Below are 19,469 nucleotides of genomic sequence, written 5' to 3' on the forward strand. Positions count from 1 at the left end.
GTCATTTTTCTTCATTGGCTATATATATATATATATATATATATATATATATATATATATATATATATATATATATATATATATATATATATATATATATATATGAAAATGGTTTGGTACACCTAGGAGTACATACTCCTGTGCCACGTGTGAGCTGTTTCCTTCTCCATCGATGTTTGTTGAATCGATGTGCTACACTTAATTATCCTTTAATTGATAGGAAAGTTAGTTCCACAATTATAGGGAGGATAAGCTGCCTACACGCTTAGATTAATAAAAGTCCACAACGCCAAACGAGACCAGATGTGGCCGTCCGCGCGGGTCGATGGCGGCTTTGACGGTGAACACGGGATGCACCGATGAGAGTTCATCGATGACCGAGACGATGAATCTCCTAGCTAACCATTGAAGTTCGTGTATCACAATCATAAAAAAGATGTTTGTGTATCATGCGGCCAGCGATGGAGCGCGCATGCACGCCCATCGGCATTGATCATGGTAAGGTATCTTCGCTGATTCATGTGCATGCATACGTGTATGATTAGACCACACGCATCTGTTTGACTAATTATTTTATATCTCAGGCATGATTGATCTACACAGCTGATCTGAATCGTATTATACCCGCCACGCAAGCCGGCGCCTGCCAGGGCGTTGCTTGCTAGTATATCAGGTTTTCTCCCGGATCGGCACCTACAAGGCTACAAGACGCAAGGGACTTCGTCGACAATTTCGATGACGCGACACTGCAATCATAGGATGATTCCTGCATCATGCAAGAGGCATACACAAAAAATATATGATGCTCTAATGTGATGCAAGTACATTTACATTTTGAGTCTTTGTATTTCTGCCGTGGACCAATATCACTATTTGAAGCAACTATACTACTTCTTTGATTATAAATAATCAAACTAGTCTTTCTTGTAGTATACTCTTTTCATTAATTATACAATACTTTTTTTAGAACTTGGTATAGTAGCTTTTTTAGTGAACCATACTAGTATTACACACTCCTATGTAAACCAAGTGGCAAGTGGTGTATATACTCTCGATCCATGCTATGTGGTATATACTGTCGATCTTGTATGAACATTGTGGTATATACTTCATCACAAAAATATAGTGCATACTAAATGGCAAAAGACGTGATATATACTTCCTAAAACAAGTGGCATATACTCCGTCACTAGAAAGTGGTATATACTCTATCGCGAAAAACAATCAGACATATACTTCAGTTGACCAAATGTGGTATATACCCCATCACTTTTTTTATGGATATATATACTCCATCTCTAAAACGTGGTACATACTCCATCAAAAAAATATTGAATATACTCTTTTTGGAAAAAGTGGTAGATATCCAGTCACCAAAAAATGGCTTATACTCCATGAAAAAAGTGAGGTATACTTCATTTCAAACAAAAGTGTGGTATGTGCTGCATCGAGAAACTTATGGTGTATACCCTTTCATGAAAATGTATATATACTCCATTAAACATCTAGTATATGCGGCCAATAAATATTAATAGATGGGTTCTCCACAAAATAGTATAGATACCCCTAAAGAAACAAATTAGTATAGACCTCACATGCATGCAGTACTTCACTTGAACCTATGTTCTCTTTATTTTTAATCTACATATACTCCTACATACCACGAATCAAAAGGTTTGTACGTTCAGAAGTTAGGATCCACAAGTATGATCCCTTGACCACGTTAAAAAAAAGGACGTAGCTTTCAAAAAAACAAGGACCTACACCCGTGCGCACACACAAGTAGTTCCACTTTTCCTATCGGCTGGTTTAGTTTGTTAGGGTATATCCCATCCAAAGGAGCTGTTTTTCTATCCAAAGGAGTTGTTAAAGAGTGGGAGTATGTACTCCTGGGAGTATAAAAGAGGAGTCATATATATATATATATATATATATATATATATATATATATATATATATATATATATATATATATATATATATATGTATATAAGTTTGAGTCCTCTACAGCATTCACTTATTGCTATTGCTTCAAGTTGTTTTTTCTGCTAAGTGAATGTGATCGGACCCTTCCCCCTCTATGCTATACTCAATCCAATCTATTCACAAATTCTTCATGTGCGTTCTATTTGAAATCCGTTCAAAATCTTCACTGTGTGCTTGTCGGCTGAAGAATTTGCGAACGAAACGTTAAAATATTCTAATATGAATTTTCGGCTTTTGCCGCTCAAACCGTTCCACCTCCCACGATAGGATTTATCTACTCACCCACGATCCCACACGAACTCCATCGCTCTGTACGTGGGTGATACATGTCGCTAGGATGAGAAGAGTCAGGGGCACGTTCGTCCAATTTCCTCGGGCGAGCGGTTTTTCACCTCGGCTATATATACCCCTTCCCTTCTCAGACTGCATTTACCTTGCTCGACCTCACTCCCCTCACTCGAGCTTCCTGACCTAGCGCCGCCGCTACTTCCATCGTCGCCGGTGAGGAAGAGCTTCACTGCCTCGACCTCGTCGCCGTCGTACTCGCGCCGGCCGCGGATTTCTTCACTCGCCGCCGCCGTAGCTGTCTTCCTCTGCCAAGTTAGGGCGTGGAAGATCTGGACTGACGAACTTCCAATCTACTACTCTCAGTTCGTCGTGTTCTTCGTCAAGGGTAATTAAAAGTTACTTTTACTACCCTTGTTGATTCTGTTGATTTCTACAAAATCCTCAAAAGGTGTTTATTCTTCAACTTCCATACTTTAAACACCTCGCACGAGCATCTGTTCTTGAACTATTTCTCTTAAGCAACATTTTTCTTCAAGATTCCTCAACTGTGTGGATTTTCAATCTATACAACTCTGGAACCTAAGTCAAAAAGCACTTAGTGAAATTCCTCAAGACGCCACTTGTCAAATTCCTCAAACTTGTTCTTTTTGCAAAAATTGCTGAGAACGCATATGACCTCTCCAAATTCTTCGCACCTATACTCTGTTCACAGGTACTCATGTCCGCTGCTGAATCACTAGGTTTTCATCAACTTAACTCATTTGCAGCGTTCCTCGAAGAAAAATTGCATACTTCTTCAGAGAACTCAATTGTTCAAAATCCTCGGCTGAAGAATATGGCAGATAGCAAGAAACCTCAGAAGGGAGGCAAGAGACTGGAAGTCAACACAGCATTTGAGATCCCTGAGGACATTTATGAAGAATATTGTACTCCTGATGAGGCCAAACATGGCAAGGAGAACAAGAATCAGCGCAAGATACGTATTTAAAGGATAGAGAGGAGATGGGCATGGGAATGGAGGGAATACAGATATGTCACTCAAAAGTACATGAAGAAATTCGCTCTTCACCCTGCTTACCCAAGACCTCCACTGGCACCTGGCCAAGAAGCTGATCCCACCAGCCTCAAGCGTGGTGAGGACTATCCTGATGAATGGGCAAAACGGCAAGCCAAAATGGCTAAAGAAGCAGTGAGAAAATTCAATGAAGACTCTGTTGCTGTTGCTGCTGAGGCCTCTGCAAGCAAGCCTAAAAAGGCCATGATCAAGAAGCCAGCGCACAAGCACAGTTCCTTTGCTATGCCTTCAAGGCCCAACTCTTCAATGCCCTCACGGTCGATTCCTCAAGCTACTCCAGTTCCACAAGTTGCAAAGTCCTCAGCTCCTCCGGCAAAGTCCTCATCACCTGTGCATCTCGCCTCGTGTCAAAGGACCAAAGGCATCTCAATTGCCTCAGGAGCCTCTGCAAGTTCTTCAGCTCCTCCGCAATCCTCAATAGGCCCCACCTTGCTGAAGACCAAGGCCACTGCTAGACGAGGCTCTAGACCAAGTCCTCACAAGAAGCAGGTTGCCTTTCATGTGTCGTCCAGTGATGATGAAGCTGATGATGAAGAACTCGCTGAAATCATCAGGGACAGACAGCAAAAGGCCGCTAGAGCCAAATGAAGTGAAGTGCCTCTTCTTCTGGATCCCAAGCTGATCCTTGAGTATATTGATCTCTGGCACAAGGACCCCAACACACCTATGCCAGACTTCAAGCTTACTCCTGGCTAGAGTCACATGCTGACCGCCTTCATTGGCGAAGAAAAGTGGAAATATGAAAAGGCCAGACAGCTGAAGAAAGCTCAATACAAGAAGGAGCGCTTTCTGAAGAAGAATGTTGTCAAAATGACAACTGATGAACTTGTGGCTGCACAAGCGGAGATCAAGGGACTCAATGATGAATTTCAACCTACCGTGCAGATTGGCTTGGAGCCAAAGTCAGATTTGTTAAGATGGCTGAAAAATTCACTTCAAATGTTGCTGCCCCATCGCAACATGAATCTCCTCAGGCTGAAGCATCTGCCCAGCCCACTGAAGAGCATGCCAGCACAGCTGATGAAAATCAGGCTGCTGATGAAACTGCAAGTACCAGGGCTGATGAAGCTATTCCGGCCGCTGATGAAATTGCCAGGGCAACCACTAGTGTTGCACCTGAAGAACAAGCCAGGCCAGTTGAAGCATCTGTCGCTGCGCCTGAAGAAACTAAACAAGCCAGGGCAACTGCATCAGTTGCGCCTGATGAAAATGAATCAATTTCCTCTGCTCCTCCTGCACCAATGCCTAGTCCAGTTCTTCCTTCTGCATCAGAAGCGAAGAAAACCAAAGTTGCGGAACGAGCAGCTGTAAAGAAAAGGAAAGCATCTGCTTCCTCGGAGTTTTCAGCACCAAATAAGACGCAGACTTCGACAAGCTCATTTGAGAACCCAATTGATGTTGTTCCTGTTTCAAGCATGGCATCCAAGGAACTCGTTCCCTTTGGTGAAGATTATGAGATCCCAAGCGGATCGGATGAAGATGTTCCTTCTGCTGCTTCGTCAGAGCAGTTGGACGAAGAAATTGAAGTGGATGATATCCCTTCAACCCCACAAGTATCATTGCCCATGCCTCAGTTCACAGCTGAAGAGGCAGGCGTTGAAGAAATAAATGAAGAAGATGAAGACGTGGACATTGGGAGCACCACTCCTGTTCTGAATGATGACTATTGGGAAAGTCATCATCCCAACTCTCCAATGTTCACCCACTACAACAGATTCCTCAGTCCCCAGTTCAGACTGAAGAAATTCATATGGGCTCTGATGAACATCAAGCTTCACTTCTTATCATTCCTGAAGTTGTTCCAGCCACTAGTGTTGATGTTATCACTGCTGAAGAGATGGAGACCCAGGCTACCACTGAAGAAGTTGACACTGAAATTCCTGAGCCTGCGGCTCCTGAGACTGTGATTCCTGAGGCTGCGAAGACATTGACTGACACTCCTCAGCCCAAGCCGAAGAATCCTTTCTCAAAGAAGCAGAAGTTCAAGGCTGATGACTTCTTTCACGAGCATGTATTCTTCACTGATTACGCCCCTATGACTCTGCTCGTCTTCGAAGGAAGCGTTTCTGGACAGCCAGTCAGATGAACTTCTACTCTTCACTCCTATTCGATAAAGACAAAATCTTCGACCATGAGCATATTCCTCATGTTGACATGGAATCACTGCCTTGCTTCACCCCAGTCCTCAGTGTTCTTCATGACGCTGGGCTGCTAAACTTCTGCACCGACATCGTTGACTGGAATGAGAGCTAATTCTTCAGTTCTACGCCACACTGCACATCACCGGCAATGCAGAAGATGTGAATTCATGGGTGCTGGATTGGATGACAGAAAACACGCACTATAAAGCACCGGCCTCTGAATTGCTTCATGCCCTGCCTGTCAGTCCTCCTCTTGAAGGCGCTCAACTTATCTACCATGAACCTGAGCTATCTGATCATTACATGCAAGTACTGATGAAGCCGCTGAGGCCTGGTCAAGCCCCCAGAACCAAATTCCTCGTGAAGGAACTGCTATATGTGCCGAGGACTGTCTATCGAATTCTGACCAAGACCCTGAGTCCTATCAAAGGCCATGATTCTAATGAAGAAGAAGTCGTTGGCATCATGAAGAATTTGCTATTCAACATTATTCATGGTGTTCCAATCAACTACCATGATTTGTTCATGAGGACTCTGGCAAATATCGCATTGTCACCATTTGAGTTGAAGCCTTACGCGTCCTTGGATTATGAGATTCCTTAGATCAAGGTCTTCAATCAATTACAAGGCCGACTTTCAAAATCATCTCAGCTACTTATGACTCTGCCACTCACGACTCTGCCGCCAATGCTTCTAAGCAAAATCCTCAAGGCACAGCTCCAAGGGTGATGACTGATCATGAGCTTCTTCTCAGTCTTCACCAGAAGTTCGATCGCAACCACAAATGGGTCAAGAGACAGTTTGGTTCAATTCTTCAGAACATGACCATCACTCAGAATTCAGTGAAGAAGAACCATTACTACCTCCATGAAGTCTTTGATCGCACCTAGGCTGTTCTATCTCATCTCTACGGTGAAGAAGATCTCAAGCAGATGGGCTTCAAGCAGGACTTTGACTGGTCTCAGCCACCTTCGAAGAAATTCAAGAAGGTCAAAGTTCCTCACTTGGTGGCCAACTCTTATTCTTCATCGCGCGAGACTGATGATAATGAAGATTTGGACGACACTGCGGCAGGCCCTACTTCCACAACCGACCCCAACAACGCTGGCGCTCCTCCATCGACTTCGTGATGATATTCTTCAGGGGCGTTAGTCCTCATTTTTCATCCCTTTTGGTCATTCGATGACAAAGGGGGGGAAATTTGAGTTAGTCTTCAATCGGGTCTATCTATACGGGCGTTTTTTTGCTAAGTTACAACTCTCGTTCTTCTAAAGATTTGTTGGATCGATTTGTAAACTTAAGTCCGATGGTGGTCTGATACTTTCGCTATGTTCTTCTGCATGCTATTTCCTCATATATGTTTATGCACGCATGCTGAATTACATCAGCCACCGTATTTCATCATGCATTTCAAATTCTTTATATTATATGTTAAATGCGTGTATGAATTACAAGATATAGGGGGAGATCTCCATGATTCTACTCTTCAATGTGCATTGCTTCAAAACCAAATTCCTCACATATGCACATCTTCAGGGGGAGTTCTTCTATATCTTGCAATCAAATTCCTCAATACAAGTATTTACACTTCATATATTTATTCCTGTTGAGAACTTAACCTATATTGTCATCAATCACCAAAAAGGGGGAGATTGTATGTGCATCTAGTGCCCCTTAGTGATTTTGGAGTATTGAAGACTTATAGGTTAAGGCACTAATGTGTTTATGAGTGTACACAGGTCTATAAGTCTATTAGGAGTTTGATAGTTACAGAGAAAGTCGGCCCCTAAAAATGAATGTCTTCAACTGAAGACTTTGGCTTTCTGAAGACTTTGAAAGTGAATAAATTGGTGTGATCCTGAAGACTTAATATTCATGCGAGGAATATGAAGCGTGAAGACTTTTGTTTCCGTAGTTTCGTTTTCCCTTTCTTGAGTCATAGGAAACACCGTACTGTTAAAGGGGGTCGAGGTAAAACTAAGGAAAAGTTTCCAAGTGATGCTCATCTCAAAATCCTATACCTACCAATCCCTTCGAGTGAAGCCATTGGAAATCTCATACAGTTCAGTCAATTTCTTCAGTGACAGAGACGAAGTTCTTCTGGTCTCTGAGGAATTTGTTCTGACTGAGGAGTTAGGAATTCGCCAGTGTCGATTGCCTACAAGTGAGGAACATGATAGGCCTGAGGAATTTGAACCTCAAAATTCCGACTGTTGCTGTGTTATGCGCCAGCTGTCCCAAAATATCTTCCACCTAACGGTCATATCATTGGAGGGCATTTATGTCTTATCATGTTGGGCTGCTCCCTAGGCTATAAATATCCGTCCCCTACAACCACTAGCTGGTTGGCTGCTCCGCGAGAAACTGACACTTGTCATTGAGAGCATCCCATCCTCCGAGGACTTTGAGCGAAAATCATCAAGTGAGGAAAACCCAAACCCAAACACCTACAAACCCAAAGTGATTGAGCATCACTGAAGATATTGTTCATGTGTGGATCCGAAGCTTGTTACCTTTGAAGACTATGCATCTTCCAGACGGTTAGGCGTCATGGTCTAGAGCATCCAAGAGGAAATTGTGGATCACCGAGTGATCGAGTTTGTGAAGGTTTGGAAGTCACCTGAAGACTTACCACGAGTGATTGGGCGAGGTCTGTGTGACCTTAGCTCAAGGAGAATACGGTGAGGACTGTGTGTCCTCGGGTTTAAATACCTAGCCGCTCCAACCAGACGTACAACTGTCACAGTAGTTGGAACTGGTCTACGAAATCATTGTCTTCACCGAGCTAACCGGTTCTATTTCCTCAACCCTTTCATTTCCTCATTACCGTGTTGTGTACTTGATCGTTACTATTTGAAGAATTTGACTGAAGACTTTCACAATTTCCTCAGTTCATTTTCTTCAGTCAGTTTGTCTTCAGCCTGCTAATCCTGTGTTTACGCTTTCTGTACTCTATGCTTGCTTTCATTTCATCATGATGCATGTGTTTCTGTTCTGTTATGCTTGCATCTGAGTACGTATTCCGCTGCTAGTCATTCGTGACTTAGGAATTTCCTCACCCTGAAATTCCTCAGTGAAGAATTATTAAAAATTGCCTATTCACCCCCCCCCCCATCTAGTCGACTTAACGCACTTTCACCAACATGATGAAAGTGACTAGATGAAATTCCCGTGTACCCTCAAGAACGCTTTGCTTATCATAAGAGACCGTTTTGGTCTGTCCTTTGCCTCAAAAGGATTGGCTACCTTGCTGCATATTTTTTACTACTATCGTTACTTGCTCGTTACAAATTATCTTGCTACCAAACTACTCCACTACTTACAGTTTCAGCACTTACAGACATTACTTTACTGAAAACTACTTGTCATTTCCTTCTGCTCCTCGTTGGGTTCGACACTCTTACTTATCGGAAAGAGCTACAATTGATCCCCTATACTTGTGGGTCATCAGTGTACACAAGTTAAAGTCCCCAGGGATTTGGTTTAACCCAAGACTTATGACCCATAAAAATTGTGGAACAATTGAAGAACTCGAAATGTCCTGTGGAGTATTAGAAGCTTCTGTGTAGACTTTTGTTTACTAGTTCTCTATTGCTTCTATTTGAGTCATGTGATAAAACGTACTATTAAGAGGGGTTCAAGTGAAAGTTAGATTGAAATCTTTAATGTGTACTCAATCCAACCTATTTCTTATGAGAGAGAATACTTTTAAATATCCTTTTAGGCGAGTTATTTAGTCTCACTACTATCAACACATCCGAGTTAAACGTCTTTGGCGATGCGTTGGATGTCTAAATGCTAAGTTATATTGAAGTCCACACGTCCCTGATTTGAAATTCAACTGTTAGTCGTGTGTCGTGTTGTCATTGTGCGTGTAGCTCCAACGGTCATATCAAGCCCTGGGTTGCCACCCATAGCTATAATTAGCACCCTAACTCAACCATAAGTGGTTGGTTGATCCATGAGAAATTTACAAGTGTTGTATGAGCAACTCATTCCTCATAATAATCTAAGCCTAATTACGAAAAGTGATCGAGCATCACCGAATAATTTGATCAAAGCCTAACTTGTGCTTGTTACTCTTGAGGATGTGCATCCTCTAGACGGTTAGCCGTCTGTTCAAGAGCTTCTAGATTGTGGATTCGCCGAAGAACAAGTATGTGAAGGCCTGAAGATCAAATCAAGATCTACCTCGAGTGACTGGGCAAGTTTCGAGGAACTTAACTCATGGAGAACAAGACGAGGACTAAGTGTTCCCAGAGCTATGGCTCATCCTCTCCAACCAGACATAGAAATGTGCCAATAGTTCGAACTGGGGTAACAGATCTCTTTGTCTTTGTCGAGTTATATTTCCTCGCACTGCCTTTACATTCTATAATCGCCTCTATTTCGAAGAACTTCCCCTCCCCTTTCTTTCTAATCGTTGTAGAAACATTATTCAGTATTGTATGTTTTTCCGCGGCTTAACTTCATGCTTAGTTCTTTGAGATATGTAGACATGAATTATCAAAATCCACCTTGAGGATTAGATGCACTTTCACTTTTTTTGTAATGCTACTTGGTTATTTCTCTATCTAACGTACTTCTGCCTTTTTTTAGAAAACTCTTGATCTATTCATCATGCCGTGGTAGTACAAAGAACACAAAAATAACAAAAATTATATCCATGTCCGACCACCTAGCGAGTAGCGACGAATACAAGCACTGGGGCGCGTTGAAGATGCGCCACCGTCATCGTCCCTCCCTCACCGGAGCCGGGCCAAACTTGTTGTAGTAGACAGTTGGAAAGTCGTCGTGCTAAGGCCCTACAGGACCAGCGCACCAGAACAGCAACCGTTGCCGATGAAGAGAAGTATACATCGAAAGAACCAACCTGTAGACGCACGAACGAAGACTGGATACAAACAGATCCATCAAAGACCAGTACTGACTGAATCCTGCAAGATCTATCGGAGACACACCTCCACACGCCCTCCGACGATGTTAGACCCATCACCAGAATGGGATCAGATGGGGGAAGCTTATTCCATCTTCAGAGATGCGTCACCGCCTTCTTTTCGTGAGTAGGACACAAACCCTAAACGAAATCATAAAAACACCTAAAAAGGGAGCATGGTCCCTCCCACCGGCAAGGGCCGGGGTCTACCACGTCTTCATGGCCCTAGGGCCACCGGAGACAAGGCGGACCGGCGGCGGCGCCGGTGGGAGTCAGATGAACCCTATGCGTACTTCTGTCTTTAGCTTACTAGTCTGCCTCACATGCTTACAAGTTAATGACCGCTTAAGTTCAGCTATTCATCTTTTCAGTATTTGCGCTTTGTTTTGTTTACTTTCTTCTTCTTCCGAAAATGTGTTTTTTTTAAGAAGTTGTTAAAATCTTTCATTCACCCTCCCTTGATCTGGTCGACAACTTGATCCTGCAAAAGGGCAATCCATGTGCTATGTACTAAACTTCGCTTGAGCATTTAACGGCCAGTACGAGGAAAGTTGGAACTGGAGAGTATATTTGAAGGAAAGGAGATCACATTACGCGACGTTAATGGCTAATCTGCAAAGCCGGCGCCGAATTTAGCTGTTCTTCACCTTTTCACTTACGGGCCGATCCGGTTGATTGAACCGCGTCGGTGTTTGACGCCTATATAAACGATGCCATCCTTGGCCACATCCATCCATCCACAGCTTCCCTTCCTTGGCATCTCCGAACAAGTGGTAGATTGAGCTCCACAATGGCGCTCCTACCACGGCGGTTCCTGTTCGGAGTTTGCGCCGTAGCGCTGGCGATCGGCCTCGCGAACGCTGTGCACGGCGAGGCGGCGCCGGTCGTGGTCGGCCTGGCCAGGTGCTCGGACTGCACAAGGAAGAACATGAACGCCGAGGCAGCTTTCAAAGGTACGTAAACTTTTTTGAACACAGTACATACGCAAGCGCTCATATACACGCGCATACACTCACCCTATGAACGCGCACACACCCTACCCCTATGAGCATCTCCGAAAGACTGAGCCGGCATATCATCTTAAAATTTACAAAGTTACCGTAGGCACTTCGTCGTCGACGGGAACGTCTTCTCCCACTAAATGCGCATCGCCGAAAATCCTGAAATTATTCATGAATAAATGCGAGCACCAGAACTTGAACCGTGATGGACTGGGGATACCACAGTCCCTCTAAAAGTACTTTTAGACACACTGAATTTGCCAACGGCGTCAAAGAAAAGCAGAGCCTAATTGGCCCTTTTTCAATTTGTTATCTACTTGTGTCAGGTCTCCAAGTTGCTGTCAAGTGTAAGAATGGCAAGGGCGAGTACGAGAGCAAGTCCGTGGGGCCTGTGGACAAATCCGGCGCCTTCAGCGTCCCCCTGGACGCCTCGTCGGGGACGGCGGCGAGCTGAAGCAGGACTGCTTCGCGCAGCTCCACAGCGCGTCTGGCGCGCCGTGCCCCGGGCAGGAGCCCTCCAAGATCGTCGCGGCACGGCCCGGCCGCGACGGCCAGACGACCTTCGTCGCGCTCGCCGGCGAGGTGCACCAACCTTCAGCTGAGTGCGCATCCGCGTTCCTGTGCCATCCTCTGCACAAGCACCACCTGGTCGTCTTCCACAAGCCCGTGACTGTCCCTCCCAAGCACGATCATGACCATGACCACGACCACGACCATGATCACGACCACGACCACGATCACGATCATGGCCACGATCACGATCACGATCTCGCGCCTGCAGTCAAGCCGCCAACGACGCCGGTGTACACGCCGACGGCGCCAACCCCGACGCCGATCTACCACCCCCGGGCCCAGCGTGACGCCGTCACTGAGCCACAACTCTTCAAGAAGATGCTCCCGTTCCTCAAGAAGCTGCCGTTCTTTCCTCCTGCCAAGCAGAGCGGCGGCAAGCCGTAGATGGTTTTGTCCGCGGCGGAGCGAGGTTGCTCGCTCTTTTGTTTGAAGCCACGAACGAGTTCTTTTCACTCCTTTGCTCGCTGGTAGCAGGCGACGTTGCTTCCACAAAATAATGTTTGCGAGGACGATTGTTTTTCATTTTTTTGAACTGGATTGCGAGGACTATTGTTAGTTCGGTTGAGGGCGTTCCATTTCTGGAGTAGTTCGATCTTGCTTGTTTTGTGTGTTTGTTCCACTCTGATGTACTGTGTAAATGTGTAATGTATGTTGGAAATATGATTGGCATCCTGTTATTTCTCACTTGATGCGTACGGCGACTTCTGCCACTGACCTTCTCACTGATGGTACATATGAGATGCAACTTTGGTAGATGAATGAGCGGGATGCCCAGAAAAACTTGCTTAACAGTTATTGTAAGATGTTTTTGACACTACATTAGTCACGTTTTTTGACACTAGTTTCAAAAAACGTCTTACATTATGGAACGGAGCAGAGTACCAACCAGGCTACCACCCACATGAACAATATTGACGTCCTGCCCCACTTCTGTTCGTACAGTTTAAGGTTCTGGACTAAACTATTCGCAGTTCAGTACATATATCAACTCTAGTACTCCACAGTCCACACTACTCACTAAATACTACCCCCTCCCAATCCCCTGTGTTTCCGCAAGATATGGGAAGATTTGTTTCAAAATTTCACTCAGATCCATTAAGAGGTAATCAATTAACTTCACCGCATATCGCCTTCTTGCAAGACATCAATCATGTTGTAAATTCTCTTAGGATCCATTGATTGTACCTAAATTAGAAAGAAATAGTAAGATAATAAGAAACAAGAACTGCAAGTAAAACGTGTTACAACAATCGTACGAAGCAAGCATAAACAAACCTTCTTATACAGAAATACGGCAGCATCAACTGACCCTTCGGCGTAGATTGAACGGCCACAAACATTGTGCTGGAACTCAAATGAAACGCTGGCAGGAGAAAACCGAACAATCAGCAAACCTGAATGTAAAGCATCACATTTCAGAAGGGTGGTAATTACCTGTCATCGGGAGAAGTTAGATGGTACAGATGGAATGCATGCCCTTCAATGTGTTCTTCGGGGACACCCACCATATAAAGCTGTTGCTCAGGATCCCTGATCTTAACCATCTGCTGGCATAGAAGGTAACAACCAATACATAATATAACACCAGTTTCATAACTTTCAGAAAATTGTGCAGGTCTATTGACCACTTGTATAGCAAACCAATGCCATAAATCAGTAGTAACAAGCTAGAAAAAAAGACATCAGTACACAGAAAAAAAAATTGGGCTGGTAGTTCGTAAATTTAATGGATCTTTCTCATGGAAGAAAACAGGCTCCGCCCGAAGTGGCACACCCGAAGAGCTCACTGTACTACTGTGCATAGACTTTCATTCTGTCATTTATATCGAGTGAGCTGGTGGCAAGTGGCACACCTGAAGAGCTCACTGTAGTATTGTACCGTTCCCAGCCCCCCTCCCCAGGTGGTAGGAGGAGAAATGAAATGAGACTTGTGAACTCGTCTACCAGCAGACCCATCCGTCTTTCCGATAAAATAGGAGGAAAGTAAACAGGCACCGCAACGCATCTCCTACAATCCTAGCTTCAGGACACTAACAGGTAAACATAAACTCGGCTCCAAAGGAATAAAGAGGCAAAGATAGAAACCTACAATCATCATGATTCCAAAAAATTCAGTCATCAAGTATTTGTTCCCAAAAGGAGTTATCAAGCATTTAAGAGTAAGGAGGCTAGAGTTGGGACTTATAACCTCCAGTTGATGTACTAAAATATTTTCCAACAATATAACAAGGAGATGCAGCTGTGATCATGCATACAATTTTCAGAATTTATCCTGCAGTCAAGGAACCAGTTTGGCTGAACTCCCAAGAGTAGTCACTAAGACCCAACCCTTCTTTCAAATTGGTAATACATACTATGGTACCTTTTTTGTGGAAAGAAAAGATAATTCCTCATCTAGATTGCAGTAATGCAATATCAACAAAATCCAACACCGAAGTAGTTATCATCACTATTTTAATGTCTCAGGTTTAGAAAGAGAGAAGTTTGAGAGAAGATCAATCATATTTGAAGGAAAGATATAATTCCAAAAAAGATGGTATGGTAATTTCACTGTGGATTTGAAAATGACTAGTTTAAGGTCATGATGCGCATTATGAGGGTCAAGTTGCTATTTGCTTAAGAATACGGATAATATATACATTCAATTTCAAGCACAAGAATACGAATTTACCCGGTCCATGTCAAAGACCGCGCCTAACTTCTCGAAACAAGCAATTACAGCTTTAGCTGTACCAGATGTGTCCAGCTTTCCTGCTTGATGGGATTCCAGTACCTGCAAATATTCTCACACTTAGACCTCCAAAATGACACGTGGAAGTTTAGGGTCAGCCAATAGAAATGTGTTTGGCCTAATTTCTTTTAGAAAGTCTCAGACCAAACAAACAATACGAAAACTTGCAAAAGAGCTTATATTACTGAGTAGTTGCTCTCAAACATATTAGGGTAGACTAATGATTGAAGTACTGGTCCTCGAAGTAAAAGCTTAAAGACTTTTAACATTGTCAGACACTTCCTTTCTGAACCTAATTTTCAGGTAGAACCATACCTCCAAACGATAGCCTGAAAAGGCCCCAGGAAACTGCTCCGCAATTGTTTCCATTGCAGCAAGAAATGCAACAACCTGACAAGGAAAAATGATGTGTGCCGTTTGTGTTTTCAACAACTTGGCAACAATAATAGTTTACTTATTAAATTTGACAGTGCTTTTTCGGCGTACCTGTTTGCCCATTTGTGGAGATATTAGTGCGTAGTTATTTGAATCTTGCACTGATTTGTACAGTAACTGCTGATCGCCACCAGTTGTGCCCATTACAAATGGCACACCAAGCTTGCAATAGAGCTCGGCATTAGCTGCATAATGCAAGAGTATTGTGTATTTTCAGCCAGAAGAGTGCAGACCGAAGGCGGCGACGGGAAAGGAAACAACACAGATACCGAAAAATCAAGCATCTTTAGTTTGTTTTCTGTATATCTCTTGAGCAATGGAGGGGCAAAATCTACCCACGGATTAAGAACCTGAGCCTTTCAACAAGATCCAAATCAATTTACTAGTTTAGTTATTCTAGGTTAAAAAAATCAAGCTATCAAATCAAAGTAGTTTCCTATCACAGTATCTTGCCATATAAAACTGAGATTAATCCTTAATGTAAGCCAAACAAAAAATATATGCGTCAAATCTTGCAAATAAATTTTCAAGAAAAGCCAAGCAGCTGAAATTTCTGCAGATATTAGTTCAGATAGAAGCATGTTTGTACATAATGGCTTGGAAAAGGAATTTCTGGAGCAGTAATTTCACGATTGTAGAAGCTACCAGCGATGATAAATCATTCCAAGCAAGTTATAAGACGTCATAAAGCAAAATAAAATAACAAGACAAAACCGTACAGTTCACAGAATTAGGCGCCGTGTAGTCCACCACAATGACATCTGGGAATTCGTCGATGACAGATGAAAGAACATCTTCTCTTGCAGAAGGGCCATATATCTCAACATCTATATCACCAATTTGTATTGTTTTGTCAAGGTTCTCTCTACTACTGAATGAAACAGGAACTAGGTGAAGACCCCTTGAAGTAGCTGCCTCAGCAACAGATACCCCCATTTTACCAGTGCAGCCATTCACCTACAAAATTGAACAAATGAAAGACTAAATAGTAAATACTACTAAATAAATTTGTCACATAATTGTCTAGCATGACTATGAGAATATACTTCAATTGATCTTCTAGTAAAGCATTGCAGGAAATTGTATAAATTCAGTAACTCTAGTCCCTTTGTCTTATCCAGCCAGAGTTGTTGGACTGGACCTGTAATCATTGTTGTTGACTACACATGTGTCATCCTTAATATGTACAAGCAAGGGGCTGGCAAATTGGCCTACCATCTACAAAGTTTTGAAACTTGGATTAAAAAAACATTGGACTATGAGATCAACATATTTTCTGTTTTTCTCCTAAAGTAGACTGTTATTTACAGGTGGATACAAAAAAATCAGTGTAGAATGTGAACCAAATAGGACATCGTTCATCTTACAGAATTATGCATGGGCCTCATCTATTACTAAAGAAATCAAATGTGGTTAGGTCAGCTCAACTTCCTTTCGTTATCTTGGCAGCTATGCTTATGTTAGTTTGATGATTGCATCAACTTCCTCATCCGTCCTTAGCCTTCCAAAGGAATAGGGTATTATAGGCATAAGATATAGTGAGCAGGATTGACCATGTCTTATGTTGCACTGATATTCGGTTCCTTCAAATAAAATAGTGCCATGGAACTCGAATTCCAGTAATATAATGATATAGCTTGTCAAGAATATTGCACTAATATTTGACGGCTGAAAATAGCCTCCTTTCCAGCATGGGAAGTCGAAATCCAGTACCATAATGATAAGAAACGGAATTTTTTTTAGAGCTGGAAAAGAATAATAGCTCACTGTGCATCAAGTAGCCATATATATAACTAAAGAAACGATTTATGATGAGACAATCGTGAAAGTTTGCCTGATGCGATAAAGGTGAGATTGCACACAACTGAATACCAGTGGCCTCAGCGGCATTCCGCCGAACAGGTTAGTGGTGGCATGATAAATGCAGCCGGCGTACCAGAATCGGGAAGGAGACGCCTGCCGGCCGCGCGGTAGCCGTCTCTAGGGTTGTCGCAGGTGGCGCGGCGCTGACACAACGCGGCGCGGCGAAACCGTCGAGGCGGCCCCGTCTCCGCCACGGCGAGGGCGACAGAGTACGGGGCGGCGCCCGCAGCGAGAGCATTTTTGCCCGGCGGCGCGGCTGCTTGGGCGATATAATTTGAGGGGTGAAACCGGATAGAGGGACCTGGCCAACAAACGGTTTATCCCGGCGGCAGCTGCTTGCGCGGCTTCACCGGACGACTAGCGAGTAGCGACCGTTTATCCGTAGCGGACCCGTGCTGCCGTGAAGGTGCTGAACTGCTGATGCAGGTCGTCGGTCTGACGAGAGGCGCGTGAATGAGTGATGCACGGCGTGTTTTTTTTTTTTTTTTGACATGACAGAGTCTTTTCATCTCAGAACAGAGTTTTTTTTTTTATAAAAAAAATTGAAAATCTCATTCCATTGACCAACTTGCCGAGCACGATCGCTGGCAAAGAAACATTGAGCGAAGGTAGGGATATCGCCCGGCCATACGGCTTGGGGCTCATGTTCCATCCTCCACCCAAACAGCGCTAGAGGTTTGCAACATTATTACAAAGCGTTAGGCAATGTGAGATGGTACAGCGACTAAAGAGCAGCATAGCAATAAAGTTCAAAAAAAAAAGCAGCATAGCAATAGACTTAATCTCTCTAAAATACATACATCCCATTAACAGTTGCGGAAGGCACGTATCGTTGTGTTACTGTGCAACACTCGCACAGAAAGAAAAAATGCTGGTAGGTCATCCCTCGCACGGAACGATTCTTTTTCTCTCCCTCTCTCACTTTCCACCCCAACGGTTGCCGCCGTCGTCGCCCCCGCCCCCATCGCTTCTCTAGCGCTGCCCATCAGAGGACGGCCGTTTCTCCGCTGCTTCTTCTCTCGCCCTGCTCCATCCCGACCAGCGCCACCGCCGCCCCTTTTCTCTCGTCTACGGGCGAGCCGTCACCGGTGAGGTGAGACGTCGTCTCCCGGCCAGGACATAGCGGCAGAGAGGAGCAAGGAAGCGGCAGGGGAAGTCCAATTGGAAAAGTTAGTGGCGCTACAGATTTCTTGATCCCTTGGTCGACGGGGATGCGGTTTTCGTTGGTGGTGATGGGAAGGGAACATGCGTGGCGGTGACGGGAGGACCATCAGAAAAAGAGGAGGATGGGGAACAAGGGAGGAGGCCAAGCAGGGGAGGAGAGACATGAAGCATTCATTTGCTGCCGTTTCTCCAGGTAATCTGATTCTCCGTCATGTTTGCCGGGCACTTTGTCTCCACCCCGTCCCACTGAGGCACCAGGCTACCAGCAGCTGGATTGTACTATTCATCTAGTGCACAATCAGTTCTGTTCATTCCAAATCAATCAATCCAACAAGGGTAGGGAGGGATACTTCACAATTTCATCTTGATCCATCCATGTATGTGTTAATGTTGATCTGGAATTCTGGATCAATCTGATGCTCACGTGGGTCGTACCATGTCATCAGTTGTTTTCCATCAATGCTTGCAAGAATATACATAGTGTAGTCCTTGTTTTACTCCCATTACTATTTGTTTCAAGTGTTCCTACACCTACTCTCTGCGGATCTTGTAATTTAGAATCTGCATGTACCACTGTATTAGCATAATCCAAATACTTAAAGAAATGAAATTATAACTTGACTCTGCATGTTACCATCATATGTAAATCTGATACATATCGGTGCCTACAGCTGTACATGGCATCAATAGAGAGCTTGTGCTTGTGTGAGTGTACTTCATAATTCATTTTGGTCAAATGTACACATATTCTTCAGAAGATATGGAATAGACATATTCTTCAGAAGATATGGAAGTAATGGGAACTTGCTTACCTGAGAATATTGCATTGGGGACTGTGGCAATGTGACAGTGGTGAGTTGTTTGAATCTATAAGCACATATTATGTGGAAGCTTGAATGCCATGATTTATTCTTAGCAGGTCTTGCAGCTAAGGACATTTATTGACTTAAAGCTAACTCTCTTATGTTTTCTAATCCAATCAGGCTGCAGAGGACAGCTATAGAAAATATGTTTTTTAAGCTTAAACATTTGATTTCTTGTGATCCATTTTATTTTCGCTCACTCAATCCAATCCCATCATACATGTTAATTCATGTTTGTCAGCTTGGCTGTTGTCCTGCATCTACTTATACACAGTAACACCCCTGTATGCAAAGACGACATTTGTTTGGAAAAAATAGCACATGTATGTTTACTTTACAAAATAGGATATGCAGTTGACGAGACTGTCATATGGGAGCCACTTTGTTTTCTGGTTCTTATCAATCATATGAAT

General features: G+C 43.6%; 1 protein-coding gene and 1 pseudogene across 1 annotated transcript; one reads left to right on the forward strand and one right to left on the reverse strand.

Annotated features, from left to right (window-relative positions):
- The first annotated feature begins 11,119 nt into the window (after positions 1 to 11,119).
- Positions 11,120 to 12,677, forward strand: LOC109783618 (proline-rich protein 2-like; annotated as a pseudogene).
- A 115-nt stretch (positions 12,678 to 12,792) lies between these two features.
- On the reverse strand, positions 12,793 to 17,500 carry LOC109783629 (probable 4-hydroxy-tetrahydrodipicolinate reductase 2, chloroplastic). Its single transcript, XM_020342218.4, has 8 exons — positions 17,103 to 17,500; positions 15,886 to 16,123; positions 15,218 to 15,351; positions 15,047 to 15,121; positions 14,672 to 14,773; positions 13,435 to 13,544; positions 13,276 to 13,363; positions 12,793 to 13,185 (listed from the first exon to the last, which is right to left on the reverse strand). The coding sequence occupies exons 1-8, from the start codon at positions 17,265 to 17,267 to the stop codon at positions 13,117 to 13,119; spliced, it is 981 nt and encodes a 326-aa protein (XP_020197807.1). The 5' UTR covers positions 17,268 to 17,500; the 3' UTR covers positions 12,793 to 13,116.
- Between the last annotated feature and the right edge of the window lie 1,969 nt (positions 17,501 to 19,469).

This window comes from Aegilops tauschii, chromosome 4 (genome assembly GCF_002575655.3).
Source record: "Aegilops tauschii subsp. strangulata cultivar AL8/78 chromosome 4, Aet v6.0, whole genome shotgun sequence".
Taxonomy (NCBI): Eukaryota; Viridiplantae; Streptophyta; class Magnoliopsida; order Poales; family Poaceae; genus Aegilops; species Aegilops tauschii.